The sequence below is a fragment of the Prenolepis imparis genome, unplaced genomic scaffold, assembly GCF_030444845.1.
Source record: "Prenolepis imparis isolate NDT839.2.m4 unplaced genomic scaffold, iyPreImpa1.0 SCAF_1, whole genome shotgun sequence".
In the NCBI taxonomy this organism is placed as follows: Eukaryota; Metazoa; Arthropoda; class Insecta; order Hymenoptera; family Formicidae; genus Prenolepis; species Prenolepis imparis.
In genome coordinates, this window is record NW_028141159.1 from 20,517,749 (window position 1) to 20,540,824 (window position 23,076).

At 33.8% G+C, this 23,076-nt stretch overlaps 2 protein-coding genes across 5 annotated transcripts in view; one reads left to right on the plus strand and one right to left on the minus strand.

The window, feature by feature from the left end:
• Positions 1-12,099, minus strand: part of LOC145935602 (uncharacterized) — a 177,090-nt gene extending 164,991 nt beyond the window's left edge. The window contains exon 1 of the mRNA XM_083037094.1: positions 12,083-12,099. The gene's annotated coding sequence lies outside the window, so the exon portion shown is untranslated. The remainder of the gene's footprint in view (positions 1-12,082) is intronic.
• Positions 1-23,076, plus strand: part of 5-ht7 (5-hydroxytryptamine receptor 7) — a 114,392-nt gene that overhangs the window by 57,482 nt on the left and 33,834 nt on the right. For 2 of the 4 annotated variants that reach the window (XM_083037074.1, XM_083037081.1), the window contains exon 6: positions 13,944-13,988. The exons of the other annotated variants lie outside the window; for them this stretch is intronic. In XM_083037074.1, coding sequence (XP_082893200.1) covers positions 13,944-13,988 — 45 coding nt within the window. The remainder of the gene's footprint in view (positions 1-13,943; positions 13,989-23,076) is intronic. 4 annotated transcript variants of the gene reach the window in all.

The window sequence follows — 23,076 nt, forward strand, 5'->3', positions numbered from 1 at the left end:
TCGCTAATTAAGAGTATCTTTTTCGCAGCCGAGAAAAGGGATAAATCTTGCCGAGTAAAAACACAATACAGCCAGAAATTGCGACGAAATTTCACGAGTTTCCAAGCCCTGTGTATTACCGTTTACGAGACATTTAAAAAAATATCGCGACGTTAAATTCGATAGTTTAACTTTTCCAAAAGCTTTCGCGGAGCTTTTGTTCGGACTTTATTAGGAACGGTGTCGCAACGAGGGCGCATCGTAACTTCGAGCAAGTTCAACCGAGCAAACTGAATGCACGAACGTAGAATAGATTTCGAAATAACGTCCGACAGACTGCGACGCCACATTTTACAATCGAACCTGGCAGTCGAACGCGATACGTGGGCCTGTCAAAGATATTTTCTCCGTTCGCTTTCCCGTAAAGTATGAAGTATATGTATACATGACTCTGATATCACCAATTTTTGCAAAAACATGTGTCGCGCAAAAAAAATTGCCAAAGTTTGATTTTGTATTGCTTTGTTAGTCTCAATGTAATAGAAAATATACATATAGAAACATGCAATCAATCTAATCTAAATTATAATTGATTAAATACAAAACTGTGCATATATAAGATATCCAAACAAATTTGTATTATTTTGATATAAATAATACAAAAATAAATATTAAAATAATAATAAAAAAATAATTTAAAATGTTATATACATGATACTTATGTCGCTACAAAATTATGTAAATTATAAAAACGACTTACTTAATTGTTAGCTTTTCTCTTTCTTATTGATTTTGACAAATAAGTCTTAAATTTGTAAATAATACTAATACGTAAATTAATTTATTATTTATTTATTTATTTATTTATTTATATAAGTAGAAAAAAGAGATCCCTTTAATACAACAATATTTGATTACAAATTTTTAATCATCAGCAAAAAAAGACGCAAATAAAATGTTAAAAAATATTTCAGAATAACAACTTTACAAATTATAATAAAAAGTGAGCAATACTATGTAGATTTTAACTTGACATTTCTAGATACTCTTTAACGTTGAAGATGAAAACTTATGCAAAAGCCCAAAGCGTATCTTAGTTGAAGAAAAATCGCGAGATTCTACATCGATCGAGAAGCCCGAAAGGATGAAAAGAGTAGTGGTGACAGTTGTGAAACACTCTACATTCATGAAGAAAAATGGAGACTCTTCATATCGCAAAGTAGTAGAAGATACGAGAATGTCTCGACGCTGCTCCGGTGATACATTATAATAATACATTTACAAATGCACAGAGAAGAATAGCACATAACTTACAATACGGGGAAAATGCATGAGATCCAGTTCTGGATCGCGAGTCTCAAAGTTACTATTCATTCGATACTCAACTCGAATACTCGAGCATTACATTTTTTCCCCTCCCAATAATAAATAAATTTCCGATTCTTCAGTCTCTTCGACACAATATCTCGTATCAAAATTTAGCTATGTAAACCTAGCACCCGACTTTTTAAAAATTAATTTTTTAAAACGGAAAATGATAGCATTTCGTTTGTAGTTGTTTGTAGTAACAATAATTTTGTTTGTAGTTTTATCAATTAATAAATAAAAAAATGTTTTTAAATGACTCGCACCCGACATTGAGATATCGCAAATCCGCTTGCGCAATCTTCTTTAGAATCGTTTGTAGTTGTTTGTAGTGATTTTGTTTTCGTTTGTAGTTGAGCAGTTCAAAAGTTATAACAATTGTTTATAACTTTTGAACCGCTCAACTACAAACAAAAGAAAAATCACTACAAACAACTACAAACGATTCTAAAGAAGACTGCGCAAGCGGATTTGAAAAATCTTAAAAATTGGCAAAGTTAGCTCTTGGACGAATAAACAATTGTTTATAACTTTTGAACCGCTCAACTACAATCGAAAGGAAAATCACTACAAACAACTACAAACGATTCTAAAGAAGACTGCGCAAGCGGATTTGAAAAATCTTAAAAATTGGCAAAGTTAGCTCTTGGACGAATAAACAATTGTTTATAACTTTTGAATCGCTCAACTACAATCGAAAGGAAAATCACTACAAACAACTACAAACGATTCTAAAGAAGACTGCGCAAGCGGATTTGAAAAATCTTTAAAATTGGCAAAGTTAGCTCTTGAACGAATAAACAATTGTTTATAACTTTTGAACCGATCAACTACAAACGAAAGGAAAATCACTACAAACAACTACAAACGATTCTAAAGAAGACTGCGCAAGCGGATTTGCGATATCTTTAAAATTAACAAATTTACCTCCTGGACGAATAAACAATTGTTTATAACTTTTGAACCGCTCAACTACAAACAAAAAGAAAATCACTACAAACAACTACAAACGATTCTAAAAAACACTGCGCAAGCGGATTTGCGATATCTCAATGTCGGGTGCGAGTCATTTAAAAAATTTTTTTTATTTATTAATTGAGAAAACTACAAACGAAATTATTGTTACTACAAACAACTACAAACGAAATGCTATCATTTTCCGTTTTAAAAAATTAATTTTTAAAAAGTCGGGTGCTAGGGTCACATAGCTAAATGATTTTTATTAATCTTTACGGTCCTGGTATCGCAAACCTAAGTAGTAAGCCCAGAAATTGGTCAGCCTAATCGCACCTACGTAGTCGGAAGTATACGAATACGTTGAGAGCGGCCGCAAGGCAGAGACGCGTGTAAAAATATTTAAAATAAACGAAATTTATATAAAATGATCTTTATTGATCTTTACGGTCCTTGTATCGCGAGTCTAAGTAGTAAGCTCAGAGATTGGTCAGCCTAATCGCATCTACGTGGTCAAAAGTCGCGAATACATTGAAAGCGAGGTGGAAACGCGTGTGAAAATATTATTTAAAACAGTGAAATATATAAAATGATTGTTTATTAATCTTTACGGTCCTGTATCGCGAGCCTAAGTAGTAAGTCCAGAGACTGGTCAGCCTAATCGCATGTACGTGGTCGAAAGTCGCAAATACGTTGAAAGCGAGATGGAGACGCGTGTGAAAATATTATTTAAAAAAGCGAAATATATCAAATGATTCCTTATTAATCTTTACAGCCCTGCATCGCGAGCCTAAGTAGTAAGACCAGAGACTGGTCAGCCTAATCGCATCTACGTGGTCAAAAGTCGCGAATACATTGAAAGCGAGATGGAAACGCGTGTGAAAATATTACTTAAAACAGCGAAATATATAAAATGATTGTTTATTAATATTTACGGTCCTGTATCGCGAGCCTAAGTAGTAAGTCCAGAGACTGGTCAGCCTAATCGCATCTACGTGGTCGAAAGTCGCGAATACGTTGAAAGCGAGATGGAGACGCGTGTGAAAATATTATTTAAAAAAGCGAAATATATAAAATGATTCTTTATTAATCTTTACAGCTCTGCATCGCGAGCCTAAGTAGTAAACCTAGAGACTGGTCAGTCTAATCGTACCTACGTGGTCAAAAGTCGCGAATACATTGGAAGCGAGGCGGAGACGCGCCTAAAAATATTATTTAAAAAAACGAAACATATAAAGTGATTTTTTATTAATCTTGACAGCTCTGCATCGCGAGCCTAAGTAGTAAGCCTAGAGATTTGTCAGCCTAATCACATCTACGTGATCGAAAGTCGCGAATACATTGAAAGCGAGGTGGAAACGCGTGTGAAAATATTATTTAAAAAAGCGAAATATATAAAATGCTTCTTTATTAATCTTGACAGCTCTGCATCGCGAGCCTAAGTAGTAAGACCAGAGACTGGTCAGCCTAATCGCATCTACGTGGTCGAAAGTCGCGAATACATTGAAAGCGAGGTGAAAACGCGTGAGAAAATATTATTTAAAAAAGCGAAATATATAAAATAATTCTTTATTAATCTTTACAGCTCTGCATCGCGAGCCTAAGTAGTAAGCCCAGAGACTGGTCAGCCTAATCGCATCTACGTGGTCGAAAGTCGCGAATACATTGAAAGTGAGGTGGAGACGCGCCTAAAAATATTATTTAAAAAAACAAAATATATAAAATGATTCTTTATTAATCTTGACAGCCCTGCATCGCGAGCCTAAGTAGTAAGCCCAGAGACTGGTCAGTTTAATTGCACCTACGTGATCGAAAGTTGCGAATACATTGAAAGCGAGGTGGAGACGCGCCTAAAAATATTATTTAAAAAAACAAAATATATAAAATGATAGCTATGTGAACCTAGCACCCGACTTTTTAAAGATTAATTTTTTAAAACGGAAAATGATAGCACTTCGTTTGTAGTTGTTTGTATTAGTAACAATAATTTCTCGTCACAAAATTTATCGTCACAAAATTTACCGCTTTGAAGAAAAGACTTACAAATCTTTGCATCGCAGATAAAATTTTCTTAGAGAAGATTCGACGCATTAATCTCGCGCGCCTTCTCTCTCCCGTCGTCGTGTAAAAATCAACGCCAATATCTTTCATCTCTTCGCGAAGACAGCTCTATCGACAAAAGTGTCGTGCGAGATACGAACAACGACACAGCAAAAGTTAGATGGAAGAGTGAAAGACGTCGCCAAAGAAATTAATTGGATGACAAACGAGTTTGGAAACTATAATTTCATTTCGAATCATGGGCTATCGCGCACACAGATCACAACGTGAACTTGAAATTGCGACGGAACGTGATCCGTATCACGAAACGATTAGAGTTCACGAGCTCCAAATTTTTAATTTTATTTGTCTTTATATTAATTCTTGAAATTACATTAAATTCTATCTCGTGTGTGCTTGAGACACGATTATTTTAATATATTGTTAGATGTTATAAGTTAGATGTTATTTATGAAATAACATAATCTTCTTTTAATCAGCTTTATTTTAATCGTTTACTGTAAAATAAAGGCGTCTCATTTTTACAATTATGCGTTTATGTAAATTTAACTTATTTTTTTATCTCTGTCTTTCGCGTGCTGTATATTTTTCATAATTTTAAAAATTATGTTGCATTTTGAAATGTATTAAAATTTTAAATCCGACCTGTACTCTTCCCCAAAACACACAATGTGATGTTTTATTTAAATTATGCCGGTAATTAAATTATACTCCGGTTTTACGGTAGTTAACGGTAAACCACAGTACAGTTGATAGACTTTAGCATAATATTATTACAGATACGCGACGAGAGAACGTGAATTAAAAATTGATCTTGTTTCGGGTAACGAGTATATTAGCAACGTGAAATGACGATAGCCAGCATACATGGAGGAAAACAAATTGAAGCGCGACGCGCATAGTCTTTCTCGTGCATGAAATATGAGACTTTATCGTGCGGCGTAATATGAAAAGAATTCATTCTATAATGACAAGCTGCGCGCGCGTATGCGAGAGAGAGAAAAAGAGAATGGAGAGAAGCAGGATTTTTCTCTATAATACGTTACATATCGACTTTCATATTTCGCTTGTCAAAGAAACATACAGTTCGCTATTGAAAATATACACATGGTCATTATACTGTAACGATCGGTATTACACCGTCATAATTGTATTATACAACGCAAAAAAAGAAAAAATAAATAAAATGAGATAAGATGAGCGTTGCTGATTATTATTGCTCGTAATAATTCATCATTATAAAAGTATATCGTTGTATCGAGATACGGTCGATCAGTTACGACACGATTTTCACAGCTGCTTTATTAAACGTTTATTCAATCTTTCTTGCTTGAGGTGCGAATAAAACAGCTTTGCTGCGACCGACGAAAAAAAATTAACTATACGGAAACTTCTGCTTTTTTAAAAACATAACACCATTTCGCTTAAGAACGAATTTCGCCGCCTGTGGAAATGTATTTTCATAATAGCTGAAACGATAATATAAACTCGCCGTGGGCGAACGCGATATTCCAAGCGGTGCAAACCATGCCATTCATTCTTCATGCTCGCGTGAAATGCACGAAAATTTTTGCGAAACGCGACACTAATTGCGCGACTAAAGGCGGAGTGAAAACACACTCCAGTCTCGGCGGCACAAGTGTGTAACATTGTAATACGTTTGTGTGTTCAATGGCACGCGTGTTGCAATGACGGGGGCACCCCCTGAAATTTATCGCGTAGCTGCCATAATATTAACCGTCGTCCGTTGAATTAATTTCTCACGCGCGCCATACGCGCCTAACAAGAACCGCCGTATAAATTGGCCGTTGGGCTACCGAGGTTAGTAATCGCGGGTCCGCAGCTTATCCGAAATCAGATTAAACCGTAAAGTCAATATTATAGCTCGTACTCGGCGGAGCGACAAAGAGAAAGAGAGAGGGAGAGAGAGAGATACAAGATGGCATTTATATATCTGTTTCGAAGCTTGATAATCGATGGGCGAGATAATGAGAGGAAAGTCTGACGGACGATGGTCGTTAGTATCGGCTTCTACTTCGATTTATCCCGCGATTTATCAGCTGCATCGCTGAGCGGTGGATAGTTGGAAAAGGGCGACACGATAGTGACCTTAGGACCGATACTGTTAAGTACCGAGAATACTGTATATAACTAAAAGCCATAGAAGAGAGAAAGAGAGAGAACTTTATAAGCAACATTTACTTGGAAAATTCTTTTAAAGTATATTATAATGCAGCTTCAAAATTTAATTATCCTACAAGTAATTGCGAAAATAAAATAAAAGAATTTTTCTACATAATGAGATACTTCTTAAATAAAAATATATTATTCAAATATTACATATCGAAAATGCGAAAAAAAATCTTCTGAATGTAAAATGGCAATATAAGAGAAGTGATAAATGTGAAGTCACATTTCTATATATAATATTTTCAAAAGATAATCCAAATGAATTTATTTACCAAATACGAATTTATCTCTGCGCAAGTTACGTTTATTACTGAGGTTTATACGGAACGTGCCACGAGTATCATTATCTGCATCCAAATGCTTCATTACTGCATCCACTGTGTATGGACACTTTAAAATGTATCTTCAACAGCACTCGCGGGAGCGAATCTCGGGTACGATTTGCATCCGATCGGGAATAACATAGCGCAACGACGATACGGTGTCCCAAAAGCCATTAACATTTGCGTCGCTCTGAAGGCAAATGCGTGTGCGAGCGTGTAAGCAATTTTCAATATTAATAGCAGGCATATCAGCAGAGTAGCGAACATCAGAATTGTATCACGTATCTGATATACGTGCATATGTGTAATATACGCCGGAAACTTATTATGTTGCCATAGCATAAGACAGTATTCTCTATGAAATTTCAAGAAGATTATGTTTTGCCAAAATCCGAAGGACGCAGCGTAATTACAGAGATATATTCAGTATGGAATTTAATTGGATTCAAGAGAAACATATATGTAATGCTTATAATCAGAGATAAATATGCAATAGAATAATAAGAGATAACGCATATACGCACAAATATATACGTGTAATAAATAATACGATATAAAATTTTTAAAAAAATTGTCATCTCATAACTTTCATTTTAAAATCAAACTATCTCTCGAATTGACTTATCTTTCGTAATTTTTAGTATGTCGCAAATACCGCGATTATTATAATAGTTGGAAAAGTTTTATAATAAATCGCTTACCGATGTTTGTTCGCGTAAACTGTTTTAAAATGCATTTCTTTAAAGTCTCATTACTAAAAGGAAACAAAGCACCAGTTCGTCATCAGTTAAATAAGACGGATGAAATCCGCTTGTGTACTACGACGCCGTGTTTTCAAACTTCGAGAAAACGTCTCCCCCCCCGCGATGAAAAATATCTCATTATGCGAGCAAATCCACTTAAATGGTAGTTACCGTTGCGTGTAGTACCGAGAAATTAAAAACATCTGTCTCCTCATCGTTAAAACATCGCGAGAAGATGTAATTTTTTAATGACCTCTCTCTCTCGCGCAGCACTTTCAAATCTGCAATATATTTGTATCATCCCTCTCTCTCTTTCTCTTGTTTGTGTAAATTTATTGCAAAATTTTATATCCTTAATAAAAATTTCTGTATATTTTTCAGAGCAGTATCTATCGCGCTCTGTGAAAATTTTTCGTATCCCAGAAATGCTCCAGAATTCATTCGCGTTTCATTCCATTCTCATAGTTCCCGCTAAAGAAGCTTACACCGTTGTGTTGTTCCGTATATAGGTACAGTTCTGAATTATACATCTTCGGACAGTATTTGGCACTCGGTAAATACTACCAAATGCCACCACACGTGGACGTGGGAACAAGAGAGAAGTAGAAAGAAAAAGAGAGAGAGAGAGAGAGAGAGAGAAAGCGTAAGTACTAATTGCGCCCGGTTTTGCTTCGCGATACCGCGTATCGCGCATTTAAACGAATGCGGTCACCGTGCGCGTATGATGCGATCCGGATGCGCGACGACTACAAAAAGAAGATCATCGGTCCCGCGTCGGATATCCCGCGCGATTCCGCGCGCATTGTTTATCAGATAGCCAACAAACAATGCATTAAAACGCGACACAGCTGACTAACTTTCCAACCAAAAGCGATTTGGTTCGCGCGCGCGCGCACGATGGTATAATCTCGTGCAAAAATCATTGAAAAGCTGCACCGTTATAAGCTTCTTCTCCGCCCCTTTCCCTTTCCCTCGCTTGTTGTAGCCTGTTTAACCTAAATGCGACGATGATGCCGCATAAATTCATAAATCGAGCGATACTCGAATATAATATCGGCAGGCGCATAATCCACCCATGCATGAATATCACACCGTGGGAAACTGGACTAGATAATGGGACAATTGATGGATATCGATAGATATCGATTATAACCGCATAGCGCTGCTGATGACGAGCGGTAGTATATTTGTATCTCCAATAATAATTTCAACCGCACAGAGAGAGGAAGAGAGAGATAAAGAGATCTATTTTAGTATTTTTAGCTGCTATCTATAATGAGTGTGTATATTTCGGACATATCGTATAAATATATTATAATGACTTTATACATGAATTTATAAGGAGGGATCACAACATGCGATCTAAAATAGCGAGTGTTGGTAATTTAATGGAATAATTCGGCCGAATAGAGCGATCAAAAGCATGAAGAACTATTCAAAGCTCAATCTTCCGTTTGTAATCCCTTTGAAATAAAATTTTATACGGTGCTTGAACGCAAGATCGTCGGAAAGTCAAAGGCACTCTCGATTACACCGTTTCTTCTGCATTATATGGATGCTCGAAAGTTGCCGCTATTTTAAATTGAATTAATGATTATAGATTGTAATAAGACCCCCATCTTCTCTTCCTCCCGGGTGGCAATTGCGATCTGACACGAGCATAACTGTCACATCCACACCTACACACACATTGCACATACAAACATCACACAGCAGACTTACATACACATGGCGAAAAGAAAGAAAGGAGAATAACGAAGGTAGCGCGTGAGAACAACGAACGATCGATATATAGTGGTAGTATATCTCGTGTGACGCGTCCTTTGTTGTGAAATAACACCGATGACAAGCACGAAGGCAAATTGACATAAGTGTAAAATACGATCGATTTTTACCTTCAACGCCCACGGATGTAAAGCCACGTTCCTCGGCAATATTCCGATGCTTATATAGAACAAAAATAACTCCCCCGTAATATTATATATCGCGATATTCAAATATTATTTTGCACAAAAATATTACTTTTTTAATTAAAATTTAAAATCTCGAAAAGCGAATTTATGCAATCGCGAAATTAAATTCGTCAGGTTTTTTTTTTTTTAATCAAAGAAATTTAAAATTAAAGAAGTAAAAAAGCGCATTGCTATATTACGAATGGTAATCATTGGAAGTGATTCTCGACAAAGGGCACTAGTGTATACCGAGAATAACGCGGCAAATAATTGACTTTGCAGTCACGTAAGCTCTAATTTTCGGGGAAAACACGCGAAAAGATGGTGAAAGCGGCGAAGAAAGGCCATAAATGTTCCGGGAGTTCGCCACGAAACGATCAATCAGTGCCTCGGCATGTTTAAACACACTTTAAATTACTTCGACCTTCAATCACGCTTACACCGCGCCTTCCAAAAATCACGAACTTTTCAAGTTCGATGAATTTCATCAACGATATATCTTCGAGACAATGACCTATTTCCTCAATTTCGTCTATAATATTCGCGCTCGAGAAACGTACGAGACATTCTACATATATACATACATATAATTCAAAGGGAGGGGAGATCTTGTTCACTAAGTCGGGATTGGAACACACCGAATTGAATACGTGACAGAGTCGTGTCTACGCTAAAACGAGCTTTCACCCATCCCTTCGTTCTTGTCGCGCGTGAGTAATTAGTACACATTGACACATATACATTGATCTGCGCAATGTTACGCACACGGATATTAATCCTTTGCGGTTTTAGTTAGCAATCAATAAAGATTATTCATAATTTAAAAAGATTGTAATACAGATAGTAATTATATTACTGTATCTCTCTATTTTTATTATGTCATTAACTTATGAATATTAATTACATTACATTAATTTAAATTAAATTAAGCACCATATAACATTTAGTTGATAAGAAGTTTAACAATAAGACTACGGCAAAGTTTTCACGAGACGAAAGAATCTCTTTCAGAAATGTCGATTGTCCAAATAATTGAGTGAAAACAGCTCAATAAAATATGTGTTATTTATATGTATGTATTATTTATCGAAAAAATTGTGATACAAAGTATAAATATAATTGACGTGAAAATGCGTAAGCGTAATCGCGAGATTGAGTGCAAAAAATAAATTATGAGAAAAAAAATGACACGGAAAAAAATGACACACGAGGCAGAACAATATCAATATTCCGTATTGTATTTAGTCGATCAACATTGACCACTATATTAAATTTTCAAAAATGTGCGCTCTCGCGACGATTCGACGCTCCACTGCAAGAGTTTCAATTAAAAGAAAAAAAGAATAATAATTTTTTCGAATCAAACAATTTAATTTTCTTTCTAGGAAGTTAATTGGACTTATATATATATATATATCGCGCGCTATTACTAATTTAAATTTTTCTAAAAGTAATTTATATGTAATTAAATTTGATTTCTTTATTTTAAATTGAAAATGGTATAGATTGCCTCGGAGCGAATCGGGGTTAATGAAAGAATTGAGTTGATTCGTGGACGCGATAATTCACGAACAGATTTCGGTAATCTGGCGGCCTAATGGTAGATCAGCGACGTCGGTGCCATGTACGTATGTACTTTCAGGGATAGGAGAATGGGTGATGCGCCGCATGTGATAACGCTATTGATAACGAAGCGCAATAGTAACCTGTTACTTTATATCGTCCAATCGCGAAAGCTCGATCGAATACCACCGTCAATCTGGCATCCCTATCACCGAGAAATCAAATTGGCATATTTATAGCGTGTAATTGTGCATTAATTTATTTCCAATTTACCCTATCTATATCCTATATCTCTTAAACAATTTATAAAATTAAATATGCAGAACTTTATTTGCATTTAACTTGAATTTGCATTATTGCAAATTCAAATCTTTATATACTGATATGTGTGATATAATATTCGTAAATCTCGAGATTATCTCGAGATTAAGATATAAAAATTTAATTGGTATGATGTATCACGGTAAATATTATAAAACACACACAACGTTGATTTATGAAATATAAATATATCCAAATTAGTTATATAAAGCAATGTCCAAAGTAATTAATATTTGAGAAAATAATTACTGCGCACAAGCAAATTTTCATTTGTTTAAATGAATATCTAACAAACGAAATTAAAACAGGATTCTCAAAAACATTTATTTCAGATATAAACTTACATAAGATATAATATATATAAATAGAAATTGAATTCTTATATAAGTATAACATAGAGTATTATGAATCTTAAGCAATGTATTAAAATATATATTTTAGATATATTTATATGTATATATAAAATTATCAATTGTAATTATTTTTTATTAACTATTTCAAATATACAATTCGAAATAAGATATAGAATATTTTATATATGCTTCTCATATTACAACAATGATGTAAAGCAAGTTACTACCACAAAAATAAGCGAGCAATTAATTTTATAAATAATAAAATTATTTATTACTCCATAGTTGCTTCGTCGTCGCCTGATGCCTTCTTGGGCCTTCTTCTCTCTTGTATTTGTTCTTTTCTGTCTCTTTATAGCACTCACTTATTCATAATATTCACTCGCAAAAATACTGTCAATTTATAATCGTACGCGCACTAATGTTTAGAATGCGATGATCGTCCAATACTTTACGTAGCACTCTCGATGTATTAATCGAACATGACGCGCACTTTATTTTATATTGCGACGTCAACACATGAAAATTACAACAGTTATACGAAGCTGTGATTCGCTTGGCATTGGAAAATCATGTGGCCGAGATCACACAATGCTGTGTTGCCAACGCATTTATTTTACAACAATTTTATCTTTCATTATACTACAAGTGATATATTAGTAGATTTATATAAGTTAAAATGAAGAATAGATATTCGGAGAATGCAATATATAAGAAACTATCATCACTTTGTCGACTCACGCGAATGATTTCGATCAAAATAGTGTTTCGATACATCATCGACTGCTTATTAATTTATTAATTAATTAAATGCGTCACTTATTAATTAACGCTCGAGTTAAATTATTTTGTACTCAGTTAGTGCCTGAAAAATTTGAGAATTTGACATTGACGCAATTTTATCTCGATACTGTGCATTATCACGCGATATAACATGAGTTAATGGCTAGTTGAAACGCGATAATCATGAGAATTAATTAGTCATGCGGCTTGATAATTGTTAGACTCGCAAGCAATGATCGCGTTTCGCATATCTCGGTACTTTTTGCAAAAGTATTTCACGAGATAATACGACGTTATACGGAGCCTCTTGCTATGCTGCCTGCTCACACGAGGCTCGCGGCACGAATGATAAGATCGCGACCTCTGCATCGTGTAGTAGCGCGCTACTCGAAGGCCGCATACCATAAGAATTCATTGTTATTACAAAACATACGTATTATATACATATATACGTATATTGTATATTGATGTATTACAAACTCTAAAATATCTGCGGTAAATTCTTAAGGTACTACATTATCCGAATATCTATCTTTAATTTTAACTTATTTATATCTATTCACTTGTACTGTAATGAGATAAAAATGGCGTAAAATGCGTTATATTATTCGTTGACAATATAGATAATAATTTTGTGAATTTGGCTGCTCAATTTTCTAGTGCCAAGAGAATCGCAGTTTCGTGTAATTTCTTTCGTCGCAATATAAAGAGTACGCCGTGTGTGTGCGATTAATATGTCGAAAGTGCTATGTAAAGTATTGAATAATTATCGTATTCTAATCATCAGTGCGCGCATGATTGAATTAACCGTATTTTCGCAAGTGAGTATCGCGAATAGTGAGTGCTATAAAGAAGTAGCAAAGAATGAATAAGAAAGGGGAAAAAAGCCCAGAGAGGCATCGAGCGAAGGCGGAATAATTATAGGGATGAGTAATATATAATTTTATTAATTTGACATTTATAAAATTATAATTGTTTATTTATTCGCGGTAGTGATTCATTTTATATCACTGTGTAATACGATATGTATAAAATATTTTAGATCTAATTTTGAAATATATATTTTAAAAATATTTAATAAAATATTTATAATTATATATATATTTTAATATACATTGTTTAAGATTGATAATAGTCTTTAAATTACTTATAATAAAATTAAATTTCTATTTATCATATGTTATATAAGAACTTATATCTAAAATAAATTTTTTCGAAAATCCTATATTTTAATAACTTTTATCAGATATTCATTTAAAGAAACAACTAAAAATTTAATTGTGCGTAATTATTTTTCCAAGTATTAATTACTTTGGACATTACTTTATATAACTTGGACATATTTGTATTTTACAGATCAATGTTGTGTTCTACAGCTTCGCTGTGTTGCACATCATACTGGTGAGTATTATTTTTTATCTTAATTTCGAGAGATAATTTGTGAATATTATATTATACAATAGATATCGATATGTTTGAAAAATTTAAATTTGTAATAATGCCTCAGTTTAATATATGTAAGTATTTTCTGAATTATTTATTTTTACAAATTGCTTAAATTAATTATAAAAGATGTAATTGACAATATATATAATCGAATACATACAAGCTTCATTGCATTTGAATAAAGAATGAGATATTATAACAATTCGCGATATGCAAATAATATCAAAAATATAAAAGCTCCTGAAATAATACAAATACTTCTCTCTCAGCTGAACTTTATCTGAATAGAAGTTTAGCTCGAAAAAAATTTAATTTAAATAAATTTGAAGCTCAATCTCTTAATCATTATTTAAAAATAATGTTCACTTATCTCAAATATTTTAATTATTATTTGTAAATTGAAATTATAATTTGAATATCTCAATCTATTTCATTAAAATTCTTATGGAAATATTCTTTATGTTCAGTCTGCATAAATTGTAAATGGAAAATTAAAAAACAAACTGGTTGTTTACTTTAAATTCCCCTCGTGTTTCTTGAAAGCCTCATCTCGAGGAATAGTCTTTCGTGATCTTTGCACATACGAGTGCATTGCAAATATACGGATCCTCAGCATCAAAGATTTAGACTAGCTTGTCCTAGTATCGCGATAAAGCTCTTATACATCGGTCGTCTACTTTCATAAAAAACTATATCATAAAAATTGCATTGATTATCAAATCTGTAACTAAATTTTTTATATATAATCGACGTAAATTGTGTACGCATATTTCGCTCGATCAAAAATTTAGCTCGTCTAATTCAACTCAACGAAAGAAGTCTAAGTTCCTTAATTTGACCCTTCTTAGGCAGGTTATCATTGATAATAAAAAAAATAGAAACGGCAATTGTGAAACGCGCGAATAGATTCTTAAGAGGCTTTCTTAAGAATCTCGCAAGAAAAAGTGAGCTCTCATCGACCGATGAGAAGATGAATTTGAATTCACCGCGAGAAGGGAGGATAGTCTCTCCGACGATTAGTCATTTATACGTGTTTATATGGAAGTTTTGTCGGGTCTCTGATTGAGATACAGCCCGCATGCATCTGGATAGATTCTAAAGTCGGTCATTCTCGAGAGTGCGCCGCTGCTGCGCCGCACAGGATTTCGAAGAATCTATATTAGAGACGCAAGGAAACGCCTTGCTCGATAAGCCGCACCCACATGAGCGAGCTACTCGATATCAGTACACAGGGTGTCTTGAAAGAAAATAAAAATATCGTACCGTTAGATTCTGAGACTGAAGAATCGTCATATTAAGTTTGTTCTTGATCGATAAACGAACTCCTATTGTTAGTATTCCAAAGAAATCTTTCTTAGTATTCAAGAAATAAATGAAAATGATATTGATATTGCATCGAATGCACATAAATTATATTATCATTTGCGAGCTTCGTAAATTGTAAATTAAATTCCGCTATGTAGAGCAGCAATATCGACGCGCTCGATATTCATTGGAAATCGCATCTGCGTTGATACAATATTTATCATTTGAAAAATTAATTCTTGCATCAATTAATAAAATATTTTTTACCTGTTAGTTATTTGTTTTAGTCTATTTATTAGAGTTAGATAGTTCAAAAATTATATTTTATTCGAAAAAATAGTCCAAAAGTTTTCAGTTTCAATATACATTGAAAATTTGCTTATTCTTTTTTTTCTAAAATAATAAATTTGTAATTTTTCTTTTTATCAATTTTAAATAAAATTAAATAAAATTAATTTAAGAAAATATTTTTTTTTTAAATATATATAAATAAATTAGATGAATTTGAATTTTCTTTTTTTAAAGCAATATTAGAAAATGATATTTAAAAATGTCAATGAAAAAGTGATACTGAAGGCAACGACGATTTCTTTGAGAAATTAAAATTTTACTTTATTTGACAAATCTCTTGTATATTCTCACATTTCCTTTCGAGACACCCAATATACAACCGCGGTAAAAACGTGGGAAATAAGCAGAGAGGACAGAAAAAGGAAGTGGCTGCGACGCGGATGCGGGCGAATTGGTTTTACGAAACCGACGCGAAAGAGATGAACCGCTATCACCGTGGGCAATCCATATACACTGTATGTGAACTGCAATCTTTATACGACGTTGCTTCCAGAAAATGCATCTTGCCACATTCGAGGATTATACCGTGTATTCTAGATCTGTCTCTTGCGAGTCGGGTATTCTTCGGGGAATGCGAAGTCAACGTATTTCCTTGATAATCTATGGAACGTGTTATTGCAGATATACGTATGATGTAACGTGCATCGAAAATTTCAAAGAAATATATCGTATTATGAAACTATTAATAAATAATCTCAAGCAAACTCCCATTTAGCGAACTCAATTAAGAGTGATTATGTAATTGCTAAGAATATCTTACAATCGAAAGTTAAAATATGATGACAAAGGAAATGTTTTAAATAATAAAAAAAAAACTTAAAAATTTTACTTGAGTTATAAACTAAAGGATCGAAAGAATCTCTCTGTACGAGGAAACTCCTAAGTTAAAGAAATCTTGCAAAAAGACTAAAGTTAAAAAAAAAAACTTTCTCCCGATTTATTTTCCCAATGAAGTTAACTATCGAGCTTTTCCTAGAACGCGTTATTTCTTTTGTACTTATACTTGTAACGTTACTCTATCGACTATGTTCCTATTTCGACGATCCTGGCCACAGCAAGCGCATCGACTACAAAGATAATGTTACGGTATCGTTGCTCAGTTCAAACAAAAGTACGGAATCCCTCGCGTTCCCTCGAGACTACTTCCATCGGGTTTAATTGACATTTGAGATCATATTCCATTATATGACGACCGACATCACGGGAGAGTTATGAGATTGTATAAATATAGCAGGACCTCGAAAGCAATCTGCACGATTTTCCATATGTCAGGGAAATACATGAACATTTCGTTGATATAATATATTTCTGCACGTCGCGTTTCGCTACCTTGAGACTTCGTATCACTGCAAGGGAGGGAAGGGATTCTCCATATTGAGAAAGTTGGCTAGAATAGTATCTGATTAAACAAACGAGAAGCTATTTCAAAGTTTCGCAGATATATACATGTATCTAGAGAAGATCGCAACAAGATGTTATACACGCGAAACATAGATGAGTAATTCCTAATTTTGCCCAAATTTCCCTCAAATTGAATATTAATAACTCATTAAATTAATGAATAATTCTTCAAAATTGCAAATAAATAGTAATTTAATTTAATATAATTAGCGCTTATAAGTTTTAAATTTTAATTTCTAGAGAAGATAATATTAAAATTGCTATCAATCTGTATTCCAATTTTCAAACGACTAATCATTGAAACGTGAGGGAAATCGAACGAACTTTGCAATATGATCGTTCGTCTTGAGTGTCAGTAAGTGCAACGGAATAGCAAATACGCGGGAATTTTATGGCAAGACTTTCAGAACTCCGAAGAATGCGAATAGAGCTAGGTACTAGACGAGTGATATAACTGTCGAGTCAAGCAGGCGCGACCGCAAAGAGTCAGGAAGAAGAACGCAATTTCAAAAGAGTACCCATCGCGCTAGATGTTACCTTTAGTGGCGAACCGCGCCTTGGCAAAAAAAGAGAGAGAACGAAATATCGTGTCGGAAAGAATCTTTTGTCGATGTTTCAATCTTGCGAAAACCAGGTTCTGTTCATTTTATCAAACTGCAATTAAGGTATATTGTAAAAAATCAAATTATCGTAAAAATAAAATATCGCAAGTGCATTTTCAATCACAATCATTTTCTTTACATTTCTTCCAATTGCAATTATTATTAATTTTATCAATGTTTCAAAAAAATATTGCAACTTTAAAATTCTATTTATATTAATATTTTTCATTCGATATATCTCGTTTTTATTGCATTTAATTAATAAATGTGATTTCTTTTTTTCATAAAGTCTCGAAGACAAATAATTCTTTTGAAAAAAATTTTGCAGTAATAATGCTCTTAATTCGTATCATTAATTTAACCGCAATATTGACACTAATCAATAGCTCGAAACTTGTGACACGTTTCTCGTTTAATGACCGAGATTCGTTCAGTCGAATAGAACAAGCGACGTACTTAAAAGACGGAAACGCGTAAAAGTTATAAAGACTCAATGATCGATACGCGATTTTCCATTTAGGCTTTAGACAAGACGAAGCACGGAGAGAGAGAGACGTCGTTCTTATTTTGTGTCCACCCTAGTATTAAGAGCGATTCAAGCCTACTAGCTGGCTGGCGGGTGCCGAATCTCATTTATCAACGGCACCCTTTCTCACGGAAGATCGATGGAAATGCTCCTCCGCCGCAAATCCGTAAAATAGAGCTTCCTCGGAGGGAGGTGAGAAACGTTTCGTGTAACCGCGCAAGAAAGCTACCCGTCGAACGAATTCCAAGAGTCTCTCTCCTCTGTGAGAGTATCAACGGTACCGACAAAGTCTCGACGATACGAAAAGACGACAACGACAGACGTCCCATTACGACACGGAAATCGAATAATCTATGCGAGAGCGCGCGATATACAAATGCACATATATACTGTCGCAGATACGAAACTGAAAGAGATGTGCGAGGTAGGTAAACGCGACATCGTCGACGAAGATTGCTTCCATCTATATTGTAAACTAAATCCGTTGTACTGACAGATTCCCTTTCAGATAAAAATTTCTACATTTTCATTTTTAATTTCTCAATTTTATATTTTCTAGTCTCACTTTTCTTTCATATAGAAATTCTCTGCAACGCACACATACGCAAATTTCTGCGATTAAAAATTTGATGATTATCAAGAGTGTGTTACGCTGTATAACATATTCTGGTTTTATAAACTTCGATATGTTTCATCATGTAATTCGATTTGTCGATTCCGCGTGCCGTTCTCTCGACAGAGAATATAAAACTTGGGCGGATAAACCGCTGATGATCGGCCTCGACCATATTCACCAGAGGGCTTTGCCATATCGAAAGTCACTCTCGGGAAATAAAACTCGCGAACGTGTACGTCGGGATCCTACATCGACAATACGAGATTGGTGAAATAAAAGTCCGAGTCCTACTGGACGAAAGAGAAAGCTCTCACTGTATAATGCGCGGCTTTTTGTCGCGAGACAGAAGCCGGATTGTTGGTAGAAAAATGACGTTAACGCCAACTTTGGCTTTAACGTCCATTTCGTATTCGTCTATTTTCGGACCACAGAAAAATACCCCGTGGCTTAAATGATTCAGGAAGAATATCACCGTTTTTAAAGATTTTTAGAGAGAGAGAGAGAGGGAAGAAGATAGAGAGAAAAAGAGGAATGTATCAATCGATGATCGAACGAGAAAAGCTCGACAAAATAAAAGGTAAAGAACGAAACAAGAGCCGAGCGGAAAACTCCGTGTTATGACAGAAATCGAATTTCTACGTTCTCACTGCGCATAGACCATCACCAATCGGAACGAGATGCCACAGTACACATGAAAATATATACAGAGAGCTCTTTGTCCCATTTTATGTTGCTCTTGGTCGAAGAAAGACAAAATACGGAAAACGTCACTTACATAGCCGACTGACTTTTCTTCGTCGTTTCTTATAGTCAATTTTTATAGTCAATCCAACTTGCGTTAAAAAATATTTGTATACATTACATCACGCGTATGTTCTGAAATTTATTGACACTGAGATTTTATCTAGCTTTAGTTGTAGAGGGGGGCAACTTAAATTTCGATAAGCAGCTTATAGCGAATTGTCGAAGACCCGAAAATATACATACATATGTGTTGACATACGCGCAAAAGTCGAGATATTCTATCGATATTCGATCAATATTCAATTTGCGGCAGGGATGAAAAAGAAACAGGATACCAAAGAGGAGGAGATCATTGAATAAAACAAAATATATATATACTTGCGCATAAGCGTTAAAGATTAATCCATTGCTTAGGAATTCATCACAATATACAATATACGTATCGCACAAATCTCGATAACAAAGCGACGAAACATGCAAATTTTTGTATATCGCGTTTTATTTCACAATGAGATTATCGAATGTAAAAGATGTTGAGAGATTTACCGTTCTCTTTCAAAGTGAATATCTAAATTCGCATAAATTAAAATCTCGCCAGCGGAGCATAAGAGAAAGCAATTTTTACAACTACAACGCGCGAAATTGTAGAATTGAATTTAGAAAATATAATATATGTACATATAAATATATATATATATATATATGTATATATATTATATACAGTTGAGAATAAAATATAGCTAAATATTTTTATAATATATATACGTATAATTTGATGAGTGTGAAATCTCGATATGTAACTCGATACTTCTAAAGTCGCATGTGTAATGACAAAATTATACAGGAAAGCAATATTCCGATGCCCTCAAAATCAGACACTTAAAGGGGATGAGATCAAAAGCACATCAGCCAGATTAAATTCATACGAGCTAGATGGATATTACGTTACACATTACATTACACGCCGCGTGTATGGCAAAGTAAAAATCATTATTAATCAATCCTACAGTGGTCGCATATAAGACATATTTTCACGTCGAGAACGTAAAATGAGAGGAATGTTACAATAATGCGTCTATAAATGTCACATAGGACAGATCTTTTGTGAAAAGAATGCGTTTGACAGAACAATCAGTCGAAACAATGACGAAAATTCGCCATTGTCGTATTCACGCGAAATTAAATCGCTCGAATATATAAAATGTAGCCAAAGTTTCTTATGTAGTCATAAAACTATAAAGAAGAAATAAAAAGAATGTGAAGTCAAATGTATCAAATAAATTATTTTTATAAGAATAATATTGACATAAATCAAGCCGGACAACGATATAAAACTAATATAAGATGCAGAGTATTTTTACAACGCGATACTACTTTTAGGTTTCGCTATATTCGTATCACATATATATTCATATATATACATACACATAAAGATATATATACGGATGACATATCATTACGCGAAAAAATTAAAGAAACCGTATAACTGAGACAAAGCCATAAAATTTGTATAAAGAGATGACAGAGTGCTCCTCTATAATATAAGAAATCCCATGTCAACGGGAAAAATCAAATACAAATCGTATACGCGCATTGATATTTATGCCTTTGACGTTACGTTCTCTCTATTGGTGAACTTTTAGCTTTCGAGTGGTAGCAATAACTCTCCTCGGTCGCTAAACCAAAGTTTCCTATCACATAAAATAATTTTAGGACGATCAACCCTATATGCGTAAATACATAGGGGGACTTTGAAATATACGTTTGAATATCACACATAATCTAAAAGACTCAATTTAAATTAAAAACAAAAATATATATATGATTAACGTTAATAATATATTAAATAAAACGATATAAATTCATTTAATAAAAAACACTAATATGATAAAAATTTATTAATAACTAAATAAATGATACGGAGAATGATTTTTCTAATTAAATATTTCAAACGAGTTTGATTTATAATTAAAAATAGAAAATGCGAAATTTTATTAAATTCATATGTATCGTCATAATAAGATTTCATTAAATTTATAATATATACATATATATGAATCTCATTGTAAATACATATTTTGCAACTTATATTATTATTTATATATATTTCGGAACCTAGTAAAATTCTTTTCATAAATTGTGTATACACACATAAGCAAATCTTAATTTTATATAAGTTTACCGAACGAGATGATCTATCGTTTTCTTTCCTCGAGTTCAGCCCCGATATCGCGATTTACTTTTTTCAACTTCAAAGAGTCTCGTTAACGCCGGTTCAATAATGCCGGTCGCTTTTAATACGGGTCTTAATGAGAGATAGTTGTGAATCTTTTAAATACTTCACCGCGAAAAGTCGGTAGAAAAAACTTTTCTATGGCTCAATCAAGATCTTGCAACGCACGCTTCGAGAAGTTTATGTGAGAAGTTACTGGTTACACGGTAGTTTGAAAAGATGCAAGAAAATGCATTCGGTAAGTTTGCGTGTTGGGGAAAATAATGTGACAAAGATTATTAAAACAAATTCACCGAAAAGGCTGAAAACGAAGTTGAAATTTCCGCAGTTGTGTTTTTGAATACATTCAAGAGAAAATAGCATTCGTCTACCGGTGCACGTCTGCGGACAAATGTGTCGGATGCACGACTTCAAGCTTCAAAGAGAGCGCTTCAAAGAGTGAAAGACATCGTTGAAAGCACCCTCTCGTATCGTATCAACATCGAGCATTATATATTCGTGCTTCGACAAAGAGCATTCCGCAAAAAGCAACGTGCACATATATATGTACGCGCCAATTAGACAGCGATACAAATGTAAATTAATTAACGGATAATATTAAGCAAACATTTCACTCAACGTAGTTTGCCAAAGTAGATAAGAGCGAAGGGACAATATTTACAGTCCGTTCGTTGATGAATATTCAATTATGAATCTATGTATATGATAATTCTCGTCAACTTATGTTTACTCAAGATTTATAAGAAAATTAAATATTTTCTAATAATATATAATTCTCCCTCCTTCTGTATCTTTTAATAATATTTAACTTTGTTAGTACAAAACATTTTCCGTAAATAAAACATGTAAAATAATAAACAGTGATTCTTAAAAAATTTACGAAATAAATATATGATAAATTCTCAACAATCTACTAATAATTATCTTAAATCGGAGATTAAGAATAATATTATTCAACTATAAAGACTTTTATGAATAAGCACGTCATATTGCATTTTATCTCTCATAGCAAGAAGGTAGCAAAGAGGCGGAAATAAAGAGGAGAAACGATCACCGCGGCACAATCTTATAATTAAAAGTCTATTCTATTCCGCGAGACGGAAACCGAAGGAAAATACTGTCGGATTGTAACTGAAGTGGAAATGCAAAACGCGGCTCGATAAAAGTATATCCTTAATTTTCTTCTGTTCTCTCTCTCGCTCCTCCTCCTTTTTCTCTCTAGCCTTTCTTTATTCCAAAGTCAGTCAAAGTTGTCTGCTGTACTA